The sequence below is a fragment of the Spea bombifrons genome, chromosome 1 (assembly GCF_027358695.1).
Source record: "Spea bombifrons isolate aSpeBom1 chromosome 1, aSpeBom1.2.pri, whole genome shotgun sequence".
Lineage (NCBI taxonomy): Eukaryota > Metazoa > Chordata > Amphibia > Anura > Pelobatidae > Spea > Spea bombifrons.
Genome location: NC_071087.1, coordinates 122,332,167 through 122,352,664, shown reverse-complemented (window position 1 = coordinate 122,352,664; position 20,498 = coordinate 122,332,167). Strand labels below are relative to the sequence as shown.

The window sequence follows — 20,498 nt, the reverse complement described above, 5'->3', positions numbered from 1 at the left end:
AGTTGACAGGTCAGCTTAAAATTGCTAAATTCTTGACATGTTTTGATTTCTGATGTATCTTGGAGTCATTAATTTGGTATTAGCTTGACAATTCCGTTATATCAGAATGCTTGAACGCTAGTTGCTCACATTGAATAGTGATTTAACAGGCCTGTGTCTTTAACAGTGTCAGTAACTGCTTTTCATTAACTTTTAATTCAAGACTGGGCCTTCATTCAAATTGCTTCTTGTGTTCTAGCTGGCAGGGGGGCTATTGTAGGATCTTTGTGTTAAAATTGTTGCAGTAAAACCTCTTCCAATACTCTTCCATATAATACTATTATTGAAGTAGGATCCACAGGAGGTACTTATTGAGTGGCCAGCCCCAAGTGTTGCATTGCAGAACACATGGCACAGATATCATCACTTAGAAGTAAACAGAAATAATAGCTTACTTATAAACACTATCTGTTTGAAGACCATTCACTGCTAGTGGTATTGTTTAAAAACGTATTAATATCTATATTTTTAATATTATTTATTTTTATCAGGAAGTTATTTTCTTCAGGGATGAGTGAAGCAACCTGAGATTGCTTCACTGTCATTGTCAGTATCTTTTTGAGATTTTAGCAGCATTACAAGCTCTGTTTTCTCACTTGCATCCTGATGTGCGAAGTGTTAATACAGTCAATAAATCTTATTAATCAACGGCATTTTGGATACAGGACTAGTCCTTACATCAGTATTCTTAAGATCAGCCAGGCAGTTGCTCTAGGTTTCGGATGTTCATATGTTCATATCACATTTTGACCTTCTTGAGTTCAGCAATTAACCAAGTGGTGTCCCAATCCCATCTATACCATCAACATACAAACCTCCTAAAGCAGGAGTTTATAGTTGACATGCATGAAAAAGAAAGAGTTCAGACAAAGAAGCACTTAAATATAGAGAAGGCTTGGACTTATATTAATTAGTAAAGAATTACAAATAATAGGTACATATGTTCACTGAAGCGATTTAAAACTATATACTAAACAATCTTTATTTCTGACCAGAAGGGCATATTTTTCTACTAGTCATGGCAGGAAAAGTCTAGATATAACCACAAACAGAATTCCTTATGATTTATTGTCAGCATAACAATGAAAAATAATGTACTTACAAATTCAGATTGCAGTCTATGTAAGGTGGTGCAATGAGTTCTAAATAGTGAAATTTCCTTATTGAAATTTATAGCCACGGATAACCTTATATAGCCTGCAGTAAACATGCATTTACATGATATCCATTATTAATGGAAGGACAGAATCATTATAAGAGTTGTCAACTGCAAAATCCCATGATCAAAGGTGATGAAACCCAGACTGTCACTTCTCTGCCAAAATGTCTCTGCACGCTGTTTTGTATCAGCCTAGGACAGTGGTGTGTAAATTATGAATTTATGGATGATCAGGGGTCCTAAGTTCATAGAAATGATCAATTAATAGAACTTAATGAAACATAAAAAATTCAAGAGAGTATAATTGTATAGAGAATACACAACATACATCACAGGCAATTGAGGCACTGGCTATAGAACACTAAGTTTTTTGCAAATAAATGTCTATTCCTTTGGATAGTTAAAAGTTATCGTAGTATTTGGCATTAAAGGGATTAGCTACATTTTTTTTCCAATGAGCCAGTTCACTGGCATTTGGAACATGACTAACAGAAGCAATTACCCCAGTTCATCCTGCCAAAGATGTTTTATGAGGCTTGTCAAATATTTAGCATACGCAGATCGTGCCAACAGAACAGGGTATCGCTAAAGGCACAGCTACACCTTGTAAATACATTCCACGGCTTTTTGCTGCTTTAAAATGAAATCGCACTTGCTGGCTGCAAGTTAATTCAGGAAGCCAGAGTTAGACAGCTCAGGCAGTAAGTAGCTCTACTGTCAAACAGTAGGACTGCGGTGGCATTTAGGAATACTGAAAACTACGTATGATCCCATGTTCCCGTTATATTTGCTATTTCTGTATATGAACAATTAAAATAATTGAACAGAATGAAACAAATAAAGTGTCTAGAGAGATAAATATGTCAGTTGAATCATAATAATTACTTTGCGAACATAAAGTTCATTCTTCATGACAAAGATAAGTTAGAACAGGCTGGGCCAATATGTTGTAGGCATTTGACTACAAATATGAGATAACTCAGCTGTGGGTGCCAGCCCCGGCCACAGAACACCTAGCAAGGAAGACCATACATATTTAATAATGCTGATTTGTATAGAATTACAAAAAAGGTTTAAATATTACCCTACCAGTAACAAGGGTAACAAGCAAAAAGGAAAACCTTTAGCTTTTAAATATTGGAATCTGCCTATGATGTGCCTAGTGTTTCCTAGATTTTTACAAAGCAGTGCTAAATCTTCAGCAAAATGTACAGCTTGCATTTAGGAAATAGTTCAACGTCTGGTCTAAATAGCTAACCACATTTGTTTTTTTTCCCTATGCAAATTGTTTGAGCTTAATGGAACAAAATTTAAAACTATTGTAATAACCCAAAACACGTGTTATTGCTGTGATGTAGAAAATAATGTTTTTTTTCTGAGCATGCAGTTCTAAACTCATGCATCCCATATTACCATTTTGTGGTATACCATGTGCTATACCTTGTATATAAAGAAACTTTTTCACTGTGTCTTTTCGCACATAGTATATATATATATATATATATATATATTCCAGTTGGTAGATTTTGTATTGCAAATTGGTAAATTTACAAGCAGGGCTGCTCTCAAGTTTGAAATTCATGCAGATGCATTATCTTCTCAGGACAATGTGTAGCATGGCTGCTCCTCGCTCTTGTGTTTTGTGGCTGGTTTCTGTGTGTGCAGCAAATTTGTTGAGCCATGACTCATGGGACACCAATAATCAAATGACCATAAGCCAATGTTTTGTCTTAGTGGAATGTATCCTTTTGTAATCATGGCCTGCATCTTCTGCTTTCATAGTTCTATTTAACAAAGAAGAATAGTTTGAACCCCAGAAAACATGTATTAGTCATTATACTGTAGGCCTGTGATACCATTCACGAAAACGGACTGCAAAGAAGGCTGAATTATGTTACAAAATCAGCTAATCTCTTTTTTTTGTTTTAGAAAAGTATTGGTGGAGTGAAACCAGCTTGCTCCCAAATACAATACTTGGGAACTCTCTGAGTTTTACATGGAGTCTCTGGGTGCTTCCCTGAGTCTCAGGATAAGTTTACTCTACTTTCAATGGGTAGGGGAATGGTGTTTGACCACCCCCACCCCATGCCCATGTCCCCTTTCTACTCCCTATTCACTCAAAGCTGTCTGGTGCTATGTTCAGATAGGATCAAAACCCAGGAGCAGAGACGTCTACTCCTCTGGATAGGTACTGACACTTAAACCAGGATCTGTGCAGGTAGATCCTGGTTTAAGAAAGCAACAAGTTGGTCCAGGCAGCAATCAAGCATAAATGATAAGGCAGTATACAGAGTCAGTCCAGGCAGTAATCATGCATACACGATGAGGCAGCACAGAGTCAGTGCAGGGAGTAATCACGCATAAATGATAAGAAAGTACAGGGTCAGTCCAGGCAGCAATTAATTAGGTATACATGATAAGGCAGTACATGGTAGGTCCAGGCAGCAATCAGACATACACTTTTAAACTCTATTATTAAATTCTATTAAACTGTCTCAGATCAGGAGGCTAGGAGGCAGATACGTCCAAATACAGACCAAGTTACAACTCAAACCACAGAATAACTACACAAGGGATATTAACCACAGAACGGCAAGGTTCAAATGAGAAGATCTGGTTTAAATAGATCAGAGCAAGGCGTTCTCACTCTGTCATCTGATCTCCTGATTTAATACAACCTCAAGTGTACCCTTGCATAGTGCAACATTTTCCACAGTGAGTCATGACAGGCTAGTCCTGCTTCCACTCAGACTATCCCAACCTTATGCATAGCTAGCCCTGCCCTTTGCAAAGCCACTGACCCAGATGGGAGAGCTAAAGGTAGCCTACCCCGGAAAGTACCTAGCTATGCCAATTACTATAGTGAAAACAAGCAGCAGCACTATTGTTTACAAGTCCCATTTATATTAGAATTTTTGTAAATCCCTAATGTGTGTTGCATTTGTGTTCTTGTACGGTGTAGGCATGCAGGCGGATTGGTGTAAGAACAGGTGAGGCAAAAATAAATCATTATGTCCAATTCCAATAACAGTTAAACTATGTGGGTCCAATAAAGATGGAATAGTTATTGACTATAAGTAAGTAGCGCTAACTAAAAATTATTAAATGGCAGCCTAGAAGACAAACAACTAGAAAACCTACAATTGTTGACTTCACTGCTCTTAGCACAACAGCATGCATTTGTTAAAGCTACCTATAACTTGTTTTGAAGATATTTAGTTTAAAGGTTTCTCTAATGTAAGCAGAGGTCTGTTGCAGCCTGTGGCAGGGTCAGCATTATCAAAGTTTTGTGTACATATTTTGCTAGTTTATAACTTGTAAAATGTAGGATATAGTTAATGTGACAGATTCTTGTTAATTGTGATTCAGCCTCAAGTAACAATAAACGTACTCAGGATCAGGCTCAAGTGAAGGAAGCTCAGTAAAATAATAATAATAGACTTTTTAAATTTACCATAAATTTGATAGAACTGATGGCTTTCTTAATTATGGTTAGATGGGTATATTTGATGAATTATCTTTAAGAAATTATATGTGATTAGATGAAAGCTGCAGTAGAAGGAACATTCTCATTAAATAGAACCATCTTCTTTACCAAAGCCTGCAAAGAAAACAGTTTGATTCTCCATTCTCAATTGATAGCAGGTTTGTGCAATCTTAGCTTTTTCAGCCATGTGGTGTCCTTCTGGGATAACATCAAAGTAGATATCACCCTTATGGAGAACTACAAGCTCTTAGTGGAATGTATCCTTTTGTAATCCCTCAAAACATAATCAATCATGACCTGCATCTTCTGCTCTCATAGTTATGTTTAACAAAAGAGAATAGTTTGAACCTCAGAAAACATGTACTAGTTATTATACTGTAGGCCTGTTAAACCACTATATGTCACTCACAAAAACGGACTGCAAAGAAGGAAACAGAGAAATGACTTAGTGCCAAAGTAAAGACCATGGTGTTTCTCATTCCAGATGCCACCATTGTGTAGAATCGAGAGATAAAAAAAACCTCAGAGGACCAAAGGGACAATTGAATCCATCCTGACCTCCTTTCTCCTCCATAGCACTTGTTTTAGTACATTTCCCTTCCACATTTAATTCAAATGTAGTCTAGAATATATCTCCGCTTTCTTAATGTATTTGTGTAGTACAAATCAACTTTTCAAAGCCAAGGAAAGCTTTGCATACTAAGCATGTGGAATGATACAAATTCTGCATGGACTGTGTCAGAGATTTATGCTCCTGATAAGCAAGCAACTTGCTGGTGTCAAATGTCCCAGAAAAAAAAACACATTTTATTTGGAATGGATTCTATCCTAAATTTATAAGAGATATTTACAAATTTTTTTTTACATGGGGACCTTATTCAATTGAAACACAGGCTAATATGATCTAAATAAGTGGGTCAATAGGAAGTGAATGTATCAAATGCTATTTCCACTTGGATGATCTGAAGGAAACAGATGAAGCACATAAAATGACAAGATTTATCTCATAAATATACACTGAATAATGAGGCACTGGTATATAGTTCGCATGGAGCCTGTGTTATTGGCCATGGCAGCATGGCAGCATATTATAAAATATTGAATTATTCAATATATTTGAATTTATTACATATATAAATAGTTATGGCATTGTCAATAAAAAGCAGACTTACAGAGGGAAATATAATAAACTTCAAAAAAGCAAAAAGTTAAGAAACAAAATACTCACATATTCAATGGGATGTAAGAAAAAAAAATCTATTTAATTATTATTTAATTAACAATGCATAATGTATATAACGTGGAGCAATCAGCAGAAATGTTCAGTTTTTTCATGGGCAAGATCAATCAAGATCTGTTCTGGTGTAAAGTTATAAATGTAGTCACTATGAAAACCAATGGAAAGTTCTTGATTATTGCTCCCCATGTAGCAATAACAATATTAACATTGTATTAGTACCAGTAAAAAGTTTCATTTGGTCACTTTTTTTTAATTTCTTCTCAGATATTGTGGAAGGGACTGTGAACCAGGGCATTTTCCTCAACGAGCACAAAGGAGACTCTTTCCTTTATTTTGGAAGTTCCAAAAACTCTTGCATTAGTAACCCTAGTATTTGCGGACCTGAAGGTTAGTGATCTAAATGCACATTAAATGTATATATATCCTTTTTTTCTGATATGAATTTAATTTTTTTTAATGTATATTACTACCGTATTTGTCATCTGGGTCATGAGTGTAATATGTGAACAGAGAAGGCTCAAGGAAATATTAAGTTTAGGTTTTTCAGCCACACCCATTGCTAAGAGGTATATAAAATCAAGCACGTAGACATGCTATCTTCCTTGACCAACATTGGAAGTAAAAGTTGTTGTACTGAAGAGCTCAGTGACTTTGTACTGTTATAGGATGCCACCTTTTGCCACAAATCAGTTTGTGAAATTTCTGCCGTGCTAGATCTGCCCCAGACCACGGTAAGTGCTAGTATTGTGAAGTGGATGTGTCTAGGAGTAACAAGCGCTCAGCTATGAAGAGGTGTCCGACACACACCCGCAGAACGGGGCTGATGACTGCTGAAGTGTGTAACTACAGAGTTTCAGACTGCCTTTGAAAGCAACATCAGCACCAGCACTGTGTATACCAGCCGAAGGTCACTTTGCGTAATGCCAAGCGTTGGCTGAAATGGTGCAAAGCATACCACCACTGGATTCTAGAGCAGAGGAAATGTGTAGTTCTGATGGACAGATTTGTGTTTGGCAGATGCCAGGGGAAAGCTACCTACAAGAATCCATAGTGCCTACTCTAAAGTTTGATGGAGATAATAGTCTGGGGCTGTTTCTCAGGCTTTGGGTTACCCTTGCTTCAAGTGAAGGGTAATGTTAATGCTACAGCCTACAAAAGTATTTTCTTTGTGGCACCTTTCTTGTTCCAGAATGACTGTGCCCCAGTGCACAGATCCATAAAGACATAGTTCGACATGTTTGATGTGGAGGAACTCAAGTGGCCTGACCATAGCCCTGACCTTTACCCCACTGAACACCTTTGGGATGAATCGGAACACTTATTACAAATCAGGCCTTCAAGTGTAACATCCATGTCTGACCTCACAAATGCTGTTTTGGCTCAATGGGCACAAATTCCAACAGACGCACTCTAAAATCTTGTGGAAAGCACCCCCAGAAGAGTGGAAGCTGTTATAGCTGCAATGTGGGCCAACTCCATATTAATGCCCATATTTTCCACATACTTTCAGTTATAACGTGAACTTATAATCACAAGTTTCTTTAAGAAAAAACATACATTATGGTAGTGTAAATTTCAGAGGAACCTGTTTTACTCTACTCACAATCCAGAAGAGCCCCCTCAGACTGATGTGGGCCCTAATCAGCTACTTAATCTGCTTAAATGGCAGATCCACTTATGTAGTGAAATCTTCTTCCTGTGGAACATTGGTCCAAAAAAGAGATTTACCAATGTGTGCATGGTTCCATGCCTAGGTTTTAAAAAATAACTTGTTACACTCTTATGACAATAAACATACATGGTTGAATCTTTAAAGTAATATAAATTTTAAATACACAGAGAATACAGAATGGGGACTTGGAATGAAATGGCAACACCTTTTAAATAAAACTTCTTTTACTTTAGATCTTTAAGTAGTTTTGTTGGAAAATGTTTTTTTTTTCTATTCTTCACTTAAATGGTACTTGGATACTGCCGTTTTAGTATATCAGCTTCCCTCTGTGAAATCATTGGAGTGCAACAGCTTTGCATGTAGGCAAGTGAAAACCCTTACTTATGATTTACCATGGTCTACTTCATTGCAATAGTATTAACGGCAGTGAATGGTTGTGTTGCTGGGAGTGAGAATAGTAAATAATATTAGGTACGTATGTCTTTTCTACTAAGTTGGCATGTAATCCTATTCACATTGCATGTCTGCTGCATTGTTTTAAATAACGTTGTCCTTTTTTCCCTTTCCCACTATTAGGAGTAACATTTTCATTTTTCTGGAAGATTCAGAACCAAAATGAAAAGAAACAGCATCAGAAAAAGCATGCAACCCAGAGCCACCAAGATGAGCCTCAAAACGAAGGGCAAATACCACAGCAAACCCTAGCATCTGGGAAGAAAGTGACATCAAGTGGATTTGAGATCTACTCAGATGAACATGAAGGATATGTGGAAATTCATACTCGGGACAACTCAAAGGTGTGGAAAGCAAGCATCAGCCCCCCAGGTATTTATCAGGATCAGAGTTATAAAATTACTTTTAACTTGTAATTGTTTAGCATATGAGACACAAAATACACAAAATCGTGTGTATATATATATATATATATAGAGAGAGAGAGAGAGAGAGAGAGAGAGAGAGAGAGAGAGAGAGAGGGAAAGAAAGAAAGAAAGAAAGAAAGAAAGACAGTGCTATTCTATTCCTTATTCCCAGTCTGTGCGATTGGCTCTATTGGAAATAACTTCTAACCACATTAAAGTGTAGCTTGCTGCCATTGTAAAATATTAATGTTAACATTTACCTGTAGCTGTGTACTTGACCTCATACTCATTACATGTTTTCTCCTTTAAATCCAAGGTCCTTACTGGACACATGTCCTCTTCACCTGGACCTCAAGTGAAGGTTTGAAAATTTACATGAATGGTACTTTCAATACAAGTGATTCCACAGGACAAATGTCCCATAGCTACGGAGATGGTAATGAAAGTTTGGTTCTTGGGACAAACAGTGACTCTTCAAAGCAATATGTGAATGGAGCATTTGACGAGTTTATCATATGGGAGAGAGCTCTGTCTCCTGAGGAGATCCATCTGTATTTTACAGCTGCCACTGGTACGTTGTCATGGTTAAGGAGTGTGACTGTATTGTAGGAATCAATGCATGTGGTGATTTTATGCATAGGTAAAGCTTGAAATTGGTTTTCCATAATGGTGGTGATACTGATAGACAGCATGGTGTAGAGCTGGTGATGATGGTTCCATTACACCTTATGTTTCTTATAATCTATTGTAAAACTATTGTGAAAACTTTAATGACAGCTGTCCAAATCCTAATATAAGACGTTTTTTCATCTCAAATGCATCCATATGTAAGCTGGTTCATAATTTTGCTAATTAAGGTTAGCCCCGGTCATTTTATTTCACTAGGTCACCTGTATACAGCCGGTAGCTAAAGAAGAAAGTGTTAAGTAGAGCTACACAGTGTAGAGGCCATGTAGCCTATTAAGCTCATTTAAAACGTGTAGCTCTGGTGAATCCTATTTCTTTTTGAGTATCATTGGGTAAGGATGTCAATGTGGAAAGCACAGAACTGAAACTAGGCCGCATTGGTGACCATATATAGACCTTATGTTGCTACTATGTTCCTCAGAGCACCACAACTGTATGACAAATCTAATTACTAGGGGAATTATACACTTTAAACAATGCTAAAATAATATATAGTCCAGGTACCTTCCTTCACATAAAATATAATTTTTACTGAAGATACAAAAGTATGTAGTGGACTGCTTAATAGAACTGTTCATTTATACGAACGTAAAGCATTGTGCCATCTTATGTTATACAGATTTAATTATGTCCCTTGTACAAGAAAGAGGTGCAGTATAAAACCAAGGTGTTAAAATTAAACTAGCAGTTGATAAAATCCCACACTCTTTACCTGTTAAAATGGAATAGACTTTTTCGTAGTCCTTGGTAGCATAATGCTTAGAGGTACAGAGCATGTAGCTAAAACAAAAATATACTTAAAGTGAAGCACTACCCTTTTCACTTATTTATGTACTGCACTGCAATTGTCAACGAACTGGCATGCTGGCATCATGCTGTTCTATGTCCGTTCTGGCGAAGCTAGTGTACGTAAACAGGCGAACGGTTGTGCTGTAGCTATGTTGTTACTCGCGAGTGTCCTTAAAGTGAAGGTCTTTATAGCGGGGTATGTCTGTGCTGTACTCTCAGCCTTGTGGGACTATCACTTTAATGAAAGCAGAATCCACAGTGTTCAACTTATGCAGATGTCTCTCTGCAGCTGTATAGCTCTTCAGCCAGTGCAGAATTCAGGAATTTCCGCACTGCTCTCCTGTTGGCACTTATTATTTATGAATGTGAAAGGCTGCTTTCTTTACTAATATTAACCTCTTTACTGCCAAAATGGCATTAGTGTCTGTATTTTTTTTTCTAGTTTGTTCTATTATTTAAATATTATTATTATTTATTGTTTTATGTAGCGCCATCAAATTCCGTAGCGCTGTACAATGGGTAATCATTATATTCTTATGTTTAAAGGAAAACTACATTAAAAAAAAAACATATATCAGTAGGACTTACCTAATGCTTGAGATTGGGGGATCATTGTTATAAATTAGTTCATAATACACAGTAGTTATTTTTGCCTAATTTAACCTTTAATCAGAATTACAAAAATACTTGCCTATATTTTGACTCTTACATAACACGGTACATCTTTTGTAAAATGTGTTATTCTTTTCAGGTGAGGAAACCACTGTTACATCAACAACCTCAAGCATTCCTAATACTTCACATGCTGTGGTAATGAAAAACGTCATTATTATTCATTGATCTATATAACGCCATTATATTTTGCAGCACTGTATAATGGGTAAACAAATAATGTATAACACACATTAGATATATATATATCAGAATCCCTTTATATTTAAATGTAACTTTGTAAATAAATGTCATCCATAAGTGCATTTTGAGTTTGCCAGATCCTTTTAACCCCTTAAGGACACTGGGCGGTCCCTAAACCCATTGAAAACAATGCATTTTCAGCCCGTACATGTACGGGCTTTGTCATTAAGGGGTTAAGGAAAAGAATCTGGCAAGAATCTAACAGGGATATAAGGGGCTGTGTTCCTACCATATAGGTAACTGAAGTTACCAAAGGTAGAAACTAATTTCGGACACATTTTTCATTTCATTTTTGGCTCATTCATTTTCGGACAACAAATTTTGTTTCCTGCTGTTTCAGCTTTTTTATTCAGAAATGAAATTTGTTTCCCATAAATAGGACTTTTTTGTCTCTGTGCCCCCTGCTCTTATCCCCCTAGTCTTCTCTCTACCTGTTCCCCACAGTCTTCTCTACCCTCCTTGCCTTGTTCGTGCCCTTGTCCTCTCTCTGCATTGTATCTACACCTGCTCACTCACCTTCTCTAGTGGCTATCTGGTCTCCTCTAATCTCTCTGTGCAGATGCAGAGAAGATGCTGACAGGAGAGAGGGGAGCGTGTGTAGTGTACGCAGTGGTTGCAATAGAAGCTGCCCTAAATTATAATATAATCCTTGCTTGTCTGTAGAGGTAAATTAATGTATAGTTTTCCTTACAGAGACTGAAATGGTTAATTGACATTTACATATTCATTATGCTATGTTACATAGTTTTTTATAAGATGTATTAGTTTGATAACATTTATTCTCTTGCCCATACGTTTTATGTTTAGCTCCAATACCCAGTAGTATGGAAATATGTGTTACTTAATGTAAAGAAGATTTACTTTACTGGAAGAGTGGTTGATATGGTCCCCGGCCCAATTGTTCCTATGTGTAGGTGGAGGTCTGGCACAGACCTCTACCCTAATGCTTCCTCCATGTGCTGTGTGCTGCATGTTGCTGGGCTTTGGGAATAACATAATATCCTGGAGCTCTCCAGTAGCTCATGGCCTGTATAACCGGAGTCAATAAGCATTAGGAAATGTCTGTTGCTGTAACGGCACAGAACCGCAGCTCAGGACTGTGGCAACTGTTGAGAGAGCCCAAAAGACAACTGGTATTGATTGCAGCAGGGCCCAGTGCAGCTGCATCTTTTAATTAGCCACTGTTGGAATGAAATTAGAGAAAAGGTAGAGAGAATGGACTGAATTGAAAAGAATGAAATTCATATGCCAGGGAGAGGATGGGCAGATCTAACACTTACAGTATGAATAATGCATACAGGTGTCAAATTCTTCCACTTTTATATTGTACATGACTTTACTACGTACTGCAAAATCATAAAAACAAGTTTAGCGTAGCATTAAATTATATTGGACAATAACTTACATTAAGCTCTTTGCCAGAGGGGGCTGCAAAATATATCTCTGTGTTGCTTTCAGTAATTAAGTCTACTGCATAAGATGTCTGTCTGCTAAATAATGTATACCATGCTTTCATATTCCTGAGGCTCATAGAGACTCTTGTTTCCTATCTAGATGTCAACAGATTCTCATCATCATGTTATAACTAACCTAACCCAGGCAGACAGGATACTTCCGGACCCACCACCTGTTTTTGGTTATATGGAGGTTATATCACAGATGCTGCCCAATAGATCATTGTCAAGTGACACTACTGGTAACCTAACCCAGGTACTTGTTACCAGAGAAATGCAAATGTGTATGTACATTAATGCTATACCTATTCCAAGTGCATATAAGTTTCATTTAGTTTCTTCTAAATAGATGTCTTACAGCAAATAAGGGAACATAAATAATAAGGGTAACACTTATAGCACAAAGTAGTTGCTGTTGGGACAAGAGGTGGGGTCATATAAAGTGACATTATAAATTAAGAAATTAAATATCTGTTTGGTCTCTCTGGGTCCTTTAAAACTATCAGTTCACCATAGTTAGTGCTTTCTACTGGTTGCATTTTACAATTCGTTGCCTTCAAATCCCATATAGTAACTGCCAACCTTTTCTTTTCTCATAGTTTCATTACATGCCCTTATATGTTAGTGTTGCATACAAGTGACTAATACGGTACATCAAACAAGCTGTTGTTTTAATAAGATACATGTATATTTTTAATGAGATCTGACAATTTGACCCTCTTTAAACTGGAAGATAAATACAGCAGTCGTAGTATCATTAGCTAGAATGATGAACAGAGATATCTTATCTGCCTTATCTGCCTTTAGCCCCATTGTTAATCTAAATTGACTAGAACAATCAGTGTCATTACGTTGATGAAAAGGCTCTGTTGTCTGAAAATGATTTGTTTAAGTCAAACAGAAGCTATTAATGTTAAGTAACAGTGTCTAGAAGCAACAACAGCTCAGCCATGAAGCGGTAGACTACGTAGGACCTCCCCACCCTTTCTTAAAACAAAAACCCAATGATAACTAATAATCTGAAATGTAAAAGTAGAGAAAGCTGTGGTTTACATTTTATAATGCCCCCCCTTTAACTTTCATATTGTCACTAATTATGTGTTGCAAATGATGTGTTTTGTTAGCGTTTGCGAAATTAACAAATCATCTTTTAAAACTCTGGTTATTCACTACATAGAGACATTGAGAACATATTAACGCATAAAAAGGCTTTTCTACCACTTTGCAGCGTTTTGCATTTGCTTTTGCAAAAGATTTATGTGTGAGCACAGACGGTTTTGCAGAACCACACTAAAATGTCACTTCTTGTAATGGTAGATTCATTGGCCTATGTTAAATCCTAATTGAAACACTGTATCATTCCCATGTATATTCCATTATAATTAATCTGTTAAGTAATATACCTATAAACTAAGTATGCATAAAACCAAAACTTAAATGCTGAGATTGCATGTATTTCCTGCAAGTCTTACATATTGCCCAAAGCATCATTTGCTGGGGAACATTTGTCTTTTATATAAGTGTTACTATGTTTAATCTGAGTGATGTTTTCTTTTTAAGGCTTTCTTGAAAACTGTAGAAGAAGTACTGCTTTTACCCACCTGGTCTGATATATCTTCAGTAAGTACAAATGCATTACCCATAACTATAGTAATTTTTTTCCATTGCTTCTCTGGCTTGTTATGTGCATTAAGCATTCATATTTCTTGTGTAGAGATATGATGGGGTTTTGTGTTTCAAAATAGCCGATCTCAACTAAAATGTATTGGGTAAAATCTCTAATCCCTAAAAGTCTTATTCTAAACTCACTAGTAACTTTAATTACATTTCCAACAACTCAAGTATACCGGAAATGTGATTTTTCAGGACTTTTAACATTAGAAGAGCAACTTCTGACATCAGTTTCCACAATCAGTGTAATTCATTTTAGTGGGGAAAAGGTATAAAATTAGGTGATGTTTAAAGATTTCTTACAAGCAAAATACGGGTACTATCTGATAGTTCTACCACTTATTTTACACAATTAAAATAAAATATTTGGGGATGGTGTACAATAGTGGGAACAAACTCATCTAGGACTGAGGCTAGTATATGGTTGTTCTGTGCTGACATCAGGGCTTCGGGAGATAGAGGTGCTAGAAAGGAGAGGTAAACATGTGTTAGTAGTAGTGGGTCAAGGTCACAGAGGTTTCATGGTCCTTTAGGTAGTGGAGGAGTGGGCCCTACACCAAGACTGCAGTTTATGTGAGGGGTCCGACAGAGACAGGTGGAAGTAGAACTAGGAGACAGTACAGAAGAGGAAGCAGACCAGGTAAATTTGATGATGTATGGCCATCATGGCCTATGGTGAGGTGGTCAACTTTAAAAGACCAAAGGATAACAGTTTTGAAGCTTTGGATTTAGCAGGATTGTGAGCGGGTATAGTTAAGTCAACAGTTGTTATGGTAGAGGACAGAAATTGAGAGAGCCATGCAGCAAATTGTTCAATAAATTAAGATGTAGGTCCAGGTGCCGGTATATGAATACATTGCTCAAACCAGGCCCGGACTGGCCATCGGTGGGCCGGTCCAGGCCGGGGCAGGGCCGGATTGACTTAGGGGCTAATGGAGCTGCAGCTCCAAGCCCCTACCTTAAAATAGGCCCAGTCAGCATCTCCTTCTTTATATATATATTGTTTACTTACAAGTAAAGAATGTATATTAAAGTACTTATAAAGTACCGTATATACCAAATACTTTAATATGCAATCTTCATTGGTGTGGCTGTATAGGACACCAGACTACCCAAACACTCATAGGTTGTTGCCATAGAAACAGAAAAAAGTATTTGTGTTTTTTTCACATGGCTAAACCTCCAGAGTAAAGAACAATGACAGCTCTGCTAAGGTTTATTTGCTTAACATACTAGATTAATGTCTAAGTGGAACAAATACACAATCTTCATTGGTGTGGCTATATAGGACACTAGACTATCCCTTTAACAGTCACATGACACAAAAACAAATAATCATAGGTTGTTGCCATAGAAACAGAAAGAAAGTATTTGTGGTTTTTTTCACGCAACTAAACCTCCAGAGTAAAGAACACTAACATCTCTGCTATGGTTTATTTGCTTGACAAGTAGAACAAACAATGTTTGCATTTTAGTGTAATATGTACAAAATAAAAAACAAGGGAAATGTACAACAATTTGGACTGAGTATGTGATAATGAACCTAAAAATGTAATGACTTATGGTATATTTTGTCTCTAGCATGATTGATTCATTTGAACTTTCATTTTAGCAGCCATCTGAATAGTTTGAGGGTGCTTCCCATGTATAAATGCAAGGTTCATATCTAGTTTCTCATGAACTTTGTACTTTCATGATAAAAAATGTATCAATCAATAATGTGATACGCTGAAATAATTTTCATTCCTGGAATTTCTTAACTATTTGAAGAAAAAAATGTACGAAACCAGAAACGCACACAATGCTTTTTTTTTTAAATTAAAATCAGATTGTGTTAAAATTTTTGCCCACATAACTTACAAAAATTGGACTGTAACCTATAACCTATATCTCATAATTTTCAGGTCGTTTTAATTCTCCATGTCCTGCCTCTAAGATGTTTGTTTCTAGATGCTACTGGATTGAGGTTTCATTAAAGACCAGGAAGCAATATTTTGTTCAAATCATTTCATTAAATTTCTGCACCACTTATTAAATTAGTTTATTAGGAGAGAAACATTTTAAGCTGCTTATCAGAGGGGGTTGGCAATACATCCGTGCTGACATAGACTTCATGGTTTCACCAGCATTAAACCCATCTATCTTAATCATTGAAGACTGATTATTACGAGTGTGTAATGATAGCACCAGCTAGAACTGTTTTAAAGTAATGCACAGAATAAATCTTGCTGCTCATATTATATATTCCAGGCAAATCCAGATGTTGGAGGATTAATCGAGACCGTTGATAAAGTGATGGGACATATGGCAGTCAACCTGTTGGAAAATCCATCAGTCATAGTAAAACTGGAGGGCAAGTCATCTGTAGCAGGTACCTGGCAGCCTAAGATTAAAACATATTGTTCAGATTTGCTTTTAGTTAAAACAGATGGATTATATTATATGACTTTTAAGTAGCACAGAAGAATAACAAACTATGTGTTATGCAAGGCCCGGGGTCGCACAGGTTGCTGAACCCACGTTGCAGAGACGGAGTAGCGGACTCACAAGGCAGACAAAATACTTTGTCCAAAACAGCAGGGAAAGTCCAAGGTCGGGGCAGACGGCACAGGTGCAAAACGAAGTATTATCTGAGGTCGGGCAGGCAGCACAGGATCAAGGTCAAAAGCAAGCCAAGGCTCGGTACACGATAGACACAGGTAGAATAGAAGCGTAAGCAAACAAACCCAGAGCAAATCACTATGTGACTCTTTGAACGGACACTGAACTAATGGGACACAAGGTTTAAATAGGAACAAGGGCGGGAAAACCAACAATAGACCAATAGGATCGTGAATGACGTCATTGTGACCGATGCAAGAGATCATCATGCGCATCATCACTAGAGCGCCGCCCATCAGCGACAGACCAGCGGGACCCCGGCGGACACGGTAGGCGTGACACTACAAGCCAAACTGGGTACTTGATCCATCATGAAATTACCACTGTGCTGATATTGAAAATGTGATCAGACCTAGTTAGATGAATATTTATATTCAGAACCCCAACGCAAACAAGGATTCTTCTTCGGCTTCTCCTTCTAATTACCGTATTTGCTCAATTATAAGATGATCCTGATTATAAGACGACCACCCAAAATTTGAATATTAATTTAGGGAAAAAAGAAAAAGCCTGAATATAAGACGACCCTATAGGAAAAAAGTTTTACTAGTAAATATTAATTCACATGTAAACTATTTTTTCATATTTAATAAAAACTATAATTGAGAAAAAAGATTTTTTTGTTTTTATTTCCTTTTATTTGCCACTCTGCCCCAGTTATGCACATCTGCCCCCAGCTATGCCGTATATGCCATTCTGCCCCCCAGAAATGCCATATACCCCCTCTGCCTCCCTAATAAACCACTGCCCCAGATATGCCTTTTAATCCCCTATATGCCACTCCCCCCCTGATATGCCGTATACACCCATATATGCCACTCTGCCTCACTGGTATGCTTTTTAACCCCCTATACGCCACTCTGCCTCCAGAAAACAATTGACCCCCATGCCAACTCTTACCCCCCAACTAACCAGTTAATCCCTTTACTTGTGACCAGTGGCGACTCTAGAAACAATATATAGGGGGGGCACACAAGATACCACAGTCAAACTCGGGGGGGCATTAATAATTTCCGCCATTAAATCATACCACTGAAAAAACATATATATATATATATATATATATATATATTGCCAAAAGTAATGTGCTATGGAATGATACTTTTGTTATTGGACAATACAATACTTGATCATTCAACATGGGAAGCCTGAAGCCACAATTTAGTACGACTAATCCTTGAAATCCTTTAAACAACACAATACCTTAACTTTTGCACTAAATGATTTCAGGGCCTAATATTAGATCCTGCTGCTGATATATATATATATATATATATATATATATATATATTAGCCCCTGCTGCCCATATATATTAATATTAGCCCCAGTTGCCGATATATATATAAATATATATATAAATATTAGACCCTGCTGCCGATAGCAGGTATAGATCAACACATTAACACACAAACCCAGCTTTGCATGTATAGATCAATTGAAATTCACTTGTGATCTCAGCACTGAAGGTATATATCAAATAAACAGAATCAGACATACAAATCCTGTATTTGCAGGTATATAATAATTTATGAAACGTAGCATTGCAGGTATAGATCAAATAAATACATGGAAACAGCGTTGCAGGTATTAATCAACTGAACAAGACATACAAACCCTGTATTTGCAGGTATACATAAATAATGTATGGAAACATAGCATAGCAGATATGGATCTACAGAATAACACAGAAACCCAGCTTTGCAGGTGTAGATCGATTGGAACCTCCTAAATTACAGGCATAGATCACAGGTTGCACACCCCAAAGCAAGCCCTGGCGTCCACACTGCCCACATAGAACCTGGCCAGCACCCAGATTACACACATACGATTTGCCATCTTTGTCCCATATACACCCTGCCTGTGCCATCTTGGTCCCCAAGGCTCAAACATCCTGCTAGTGCCATCTTTGCCCTTCCACAATTATACATCTATGATACACACAAACACGTTAACTCATGCTCTCCCTCATTCAGACAACTCATCCATTTTAAGAAACTACGCCCCTTGGAGCTTCAAATGAGGGGCTACATGTATTTCTAGGACAAAAGTTGAGTGCACAAATAATGATGGAATATGTCGCTTTGGCTAGAAAATATGTTTTTTCTAACCATAGCGACATGTTCATTTGTGTCTTGCGCACTCCAGGTTTGTACTAGAAACACATACAGCCCCTCATTTGATGCGCCAAGGGGTGTAGTTCTTGCAAATGTGTACTTTTTGTGCCATAATTTAACTTCCTACGTGAGCAGTAATGCCACGTCAAGGCTTCAACCCTAATTACTGATCATTCACACGCCTTTCATATCTCCATTCACTCGCAGAAGCACACACCATACTTTCCATACATTCACTCACAGAAGCACACACCATTCTTTCCATACATTCACTCACAGAAGCACACACCATTCTTTCCATACATTCACTCACAGAAGCACATACCATTCTTTCCATACATTCACTCACAGAAGCACACACCATTCTTTCCCCTTACAATCCCAAAGAAATGATGGTAAAGGGAGAAAAAAAATCACTTTTACAGCAAAAATAAGTCTTGCAGTAAAAATGCAAGGCGCTGCAGGGATGAGATGGTTACTCACGTACCGCACAGGCTAAATGGCTGATTTTAATAATATTTGCAGTTCATCAGGATTTCAAAAATTTGCTTCCCTCAACCGTTGGCTAAATTTAACCCCATGATCAAAGGGATCGTGGGATTAAAAATTAGTATCGGCCATTTTTAAAAAGGGAATGTGACTTTTCATAGCTATATGATCGCTGTGGTAACATTGGCTACCACAGTGATCATTTAGCTAGAATACTTAAACTTTTTTTTTTTTTTTAATTAAACTACTTTATGTTTAAATAATTTAATTTGGGGGTCTCTAGGCAATTTTGATTTTTTTTATCTGCCTTTAGAGACCCCCAAATCATTTTTTTTACATTTTTATTTTTTAACTTAGTATTTTTTATTCTTATTTATTATTCTTTTACAAGCTATATACCATTGGAAAGGTGAGGTAATTACCTTTCCAACGGCATATGTTGTGGGTCTGTAGCTGCTTAGATGCCTGAGATACAGGCATCTAAGCAGCATGCCCCCATACCTCTTTAACTGACAATTGTCAGTTGTTAATAAAGTTGGGCGGTGACGTCTTCGCGTCATTACGCGAGACGTCACCGGCCGGATCGGGTGGCCCCGGTGATGCCCTTCAGTTTGAGGGGCAGATCGCCGGGGTAGGGGGTGATGGAGGTCCACAGACCTCCATCAAGGTAGGGTAGTGCTAGTGACGGCATGGTGCCGTCGTTAGCACCTGACTGTGACTGCTAGGGACGGCACCATGCCGTCGTTAGCAGTCAAGGGGTTAAAGTCCCATTGCGGGACTGTCCTGGGTGACTCCAAATTCGGTGGGGGGGGCAACAGGGGGGGCAAGGAATATCCTAGGGGGGGCAATTGCCCCCCCTTGCCCCCCTGTAGCGACGCCACTGCTTGTGACCCATGCTTCAGACTCCCTGGTGTCTAGTGGGGCAGCCGGTGGAGGTCTGTGCTATAGTATATAGCCAATTATGAATCCAAACCCAAGGGAAACATGACTAAACAAATATATTTCCAACAGTCTTTCAGTACCAAGACCTAATAAATTAGTGTGCACTCCTATACTCAAAGGAATATAAATATAATGGTAAATTGGTTTTCAAAACATGTCATTATATATCAGATTAAAATCGACACTATTCCATAAACCACGGTATGTGTAGCCTACCGTACATATGTTTTCAGACAGATCCCAACAGTCATTCAGTGACATGTACTAATCATGCTACATTGCATCGACCTAGAAATTGAAAAATCGAAACTACAAACA

General features: G+C 37.6%; 1 protein-coding gene across 1 annotated transcript in view; it reads left to right on the top strand.

Moving 5' to 3' along the window:
• The window catches only part of ADGRD1 (adhesion G protein-coupled receptor D1), a 168,117-nt gene that overhangs the window by 14,080 nt on the left and 133,539 nt on the right, over positions 1–20,498 (top strand). Inside the window, exons 5-11 of the mRNA XM_053471744.1 lie at positions 6,190–6,312; positions 8,174–8,422; positions 8,774–9,028; positions 10,685–10,743; positions 12,403–12,558; positions 13,863–13,922; positions 16,224–16,344. Coding sequence (XP_053327719.1) covers positions 6,190–6,312; positions 8,174–8,422; positions 8,774–9,028; positions 10,685–10,743; positions 12,403–12,558; positions 13,863–13,922; positions 16,224–16,344 — 1,023 coding nt within the window. The remainder of the gene's footprint in view (positions 1–6,189; positions 6,313–8,173; positions 8,423–8,773; positions 9,029–10,684; positions 10,744–12,402; positions 12,559–13,862; positions 13,923–16,223; positions 16,345–20,498) is intronic.